At 33.6% G+C, this 2,180-nt stretch overlaps 1 protein-coding gene across 1 annotated transcript; it reads right to left on the bottom strand.

Annotated features, from left to right (window-relative positions):
• Positions 1–203: 203 nt before the first annotated feature.
• On the bottom strand, positions 204–1,207 carry LOC107648387 (ethylene-responsive transcription factor ERN1). The gene has a single exon (XM_016352270.3). The coding sequence runs from the start codon at positions 1,186–1,188 to the stop codon at positions 415–417; it is 774 nt and encodes a 257-aa protein (XP_016207756.1). The 5' UTR covers positions 1,189–1,207; the 3' UTR covers positions 204–414.
• Positions 1,208–2,180: the final 973 nt, after the last annotated feature.

The raw sequence follows: 2,180 nt of genomic DNA, 5'->3' as shown, positions 1-2,180 counted from the left end.
AATGTTTTATTATTATTTTTATATAAAACCAATACTACTAAGTTATATAAACAAAAAAAATCAACTATCTGTATAAAATATATGTCAAAATATAAAATATATATTAAAAATAAGTTAAACAAAATATATATTTATACAAAAAATACAATATAATTAATTTGATGGCTAATATGCATACATAACATTTTTGAAACCCATAAACAAAATCAAAAACAAGTGCATTTTTGTAATTAAATTCAAAACCAAGAAATCGAAACAAAAAAAAATATTTTCCAAAACGAAACCTTCTGTTCTTGGAATTCCAATCGACACAATTAAGAGACCCTCCACTCTTCCTTCAAGTTTATAATCAAGGAAAAAAAAAAGAAGGGACTGTAATGATAATATGCAGGATGATTAGGAGGTCCATGATTATTAGCAGAATAAGGAGCACAAAGGTGGAAGATCCCAAATAGGTTCGTTATTAGATTCCTGAAGAGTTTCCATGTACTCGTGAACTCCATTAATGGCATAAAGTGAAGCTGAAATTTGTCTTTCAACCTTCATTCTTTCAAATTCCAGAAGCTCCATGTCAGTTGTGCCGTCAAGTAAATGATTAGCAAACGGAAGGCGGTCGAAGATGGGTCCGAAATCCCACCAGAAACTATTACTTTGTTGTGGATTCATCTCGCAGCTGCTCAAGTCCGGTTTATAAGCATCATCACGCACTACTTGTGGAACAGACTTCTCAATTTTATCATTGTTTGTTGAACTTGAGCTAGAACTGCCAAGGATTCTTGGGGCGCAAGCAACAACACTGTTTTCTTGTTTTTTGATGCCTTTTTTGTCGTTGAGAAGGTTCCTGATGCGTGAAGCCAGGGGAGAATCCGTGGAGACATGAGTGATAAAGTTAGTCCGAGTGTTTGATCCGCGGAGGAGGCAGGCGGCTTCGTCGTAGGCTCTGGCCGCCTCTTCAGCCGTCTCGAATGTTCCGAGCCACATTCTTATCTTTTGTGTTGTGTCCTTGATCTCTGCCACCCATCTCCCTGAAGGCCTCTGCCTCACTCCAACAAATTTGTTTCCAGTGTTGTTGTTGTTGGTTTTGCTTCTTCCTTTGAATTTGTTTCCTTTGCTGATCCCAATTCCTGGATTCTTCTTGTTACTTTTGTTATTATGCTCAAGATTTGGTTGCTGGAAATGAATTTCCATCTGGGGAGTATAGGGTTTAGGATTATTCCTTAATGTTTGTGTTGTTGTTGGCAACCATTTGGGGTTTCTATATATATGTATGAAAAAGTTGCTAAGCTTTTTGAATAAGTTATTACATGCATGTTGTATTTAAATTTGGTAATTTGTTAATTTGTTGAAAGAATATTAGTATAAGTTTTTTGTGATGCAGACAAGTTAACCTTCAAAATTTCAAGAATTAATGACGCTCTTATAGTTGTCTTTTCTGGGCATAGCATTACTGAAAGAGTCGAGCTTTGGCTGTATACATCAAAAAGAGAATCAATTGATGTAATTTTTTTTAAAAGAATATTACTAATTAACCAATAAATCTTATATGGTAAACAGTCCATTATTTATTAAACTTTACAAGTGAGTAACTATGGTTTTGAAATGGTCTAGAATTGATACTAAATCACAAAGAATAGCGCGTGCATCAAATCCCAAAAGTAGAAACGGTTACACAGCTCAAAATGCAGTGAATAAGAAATCTTACAATGTCTCAAATTACATCCCAAAATCTCCCACTTCCTTTGTACAGTATTAAACCCCACATATAGAATCACACCCTTTCAACCCTCCCTAATGTACAACCATTTAACCTAAAGTTAGATCACTCGTCACGAAATCGAATAGCAAATCAAAATTCGTTTGTCTCAACTTTTTTCTTTCTGTAAAAAAATTAATTCATAATTTTAACAATCTTATTTACTCCATATTCGTACAAATAAAAAAATTAGATAATAAAAAAAATTTTGTATACCGAGACTTTATTGACCTAAAAAGAGAGAAAAAAAAAAAACAGTCAAAGGCGCTAACTCGTATCCTCTCAATTCAAACTCATTTAACTCACAAATTATATGAGCCAAACTAGATTTACTAACTAGACTTGCTCTTTTTTACTAGCAATAATCCGAACCAACTCGCGAATTACGTTTTAACGATTCTACGATAAAATCACATCCCATTTATTT

This window comes from Arachis ipaensis, chromosome B6, assembly GCF_059453495.1.
Source record: "Arachis ipaensis isolate K30076 ecotype BB chromosome B6, ASM5945349v1, whole genome shotgun sequence".
Classification (NCBI taxonomy): Eukaryota; Viridiplantae; Streptophyta; class Magnoliopsida; order Fabales; family Fabaceae; genus Arachis; species Arachis ipaensis.
This window is presented reverse-complemented; position numbering and strand designations above follow the sequence as displayed.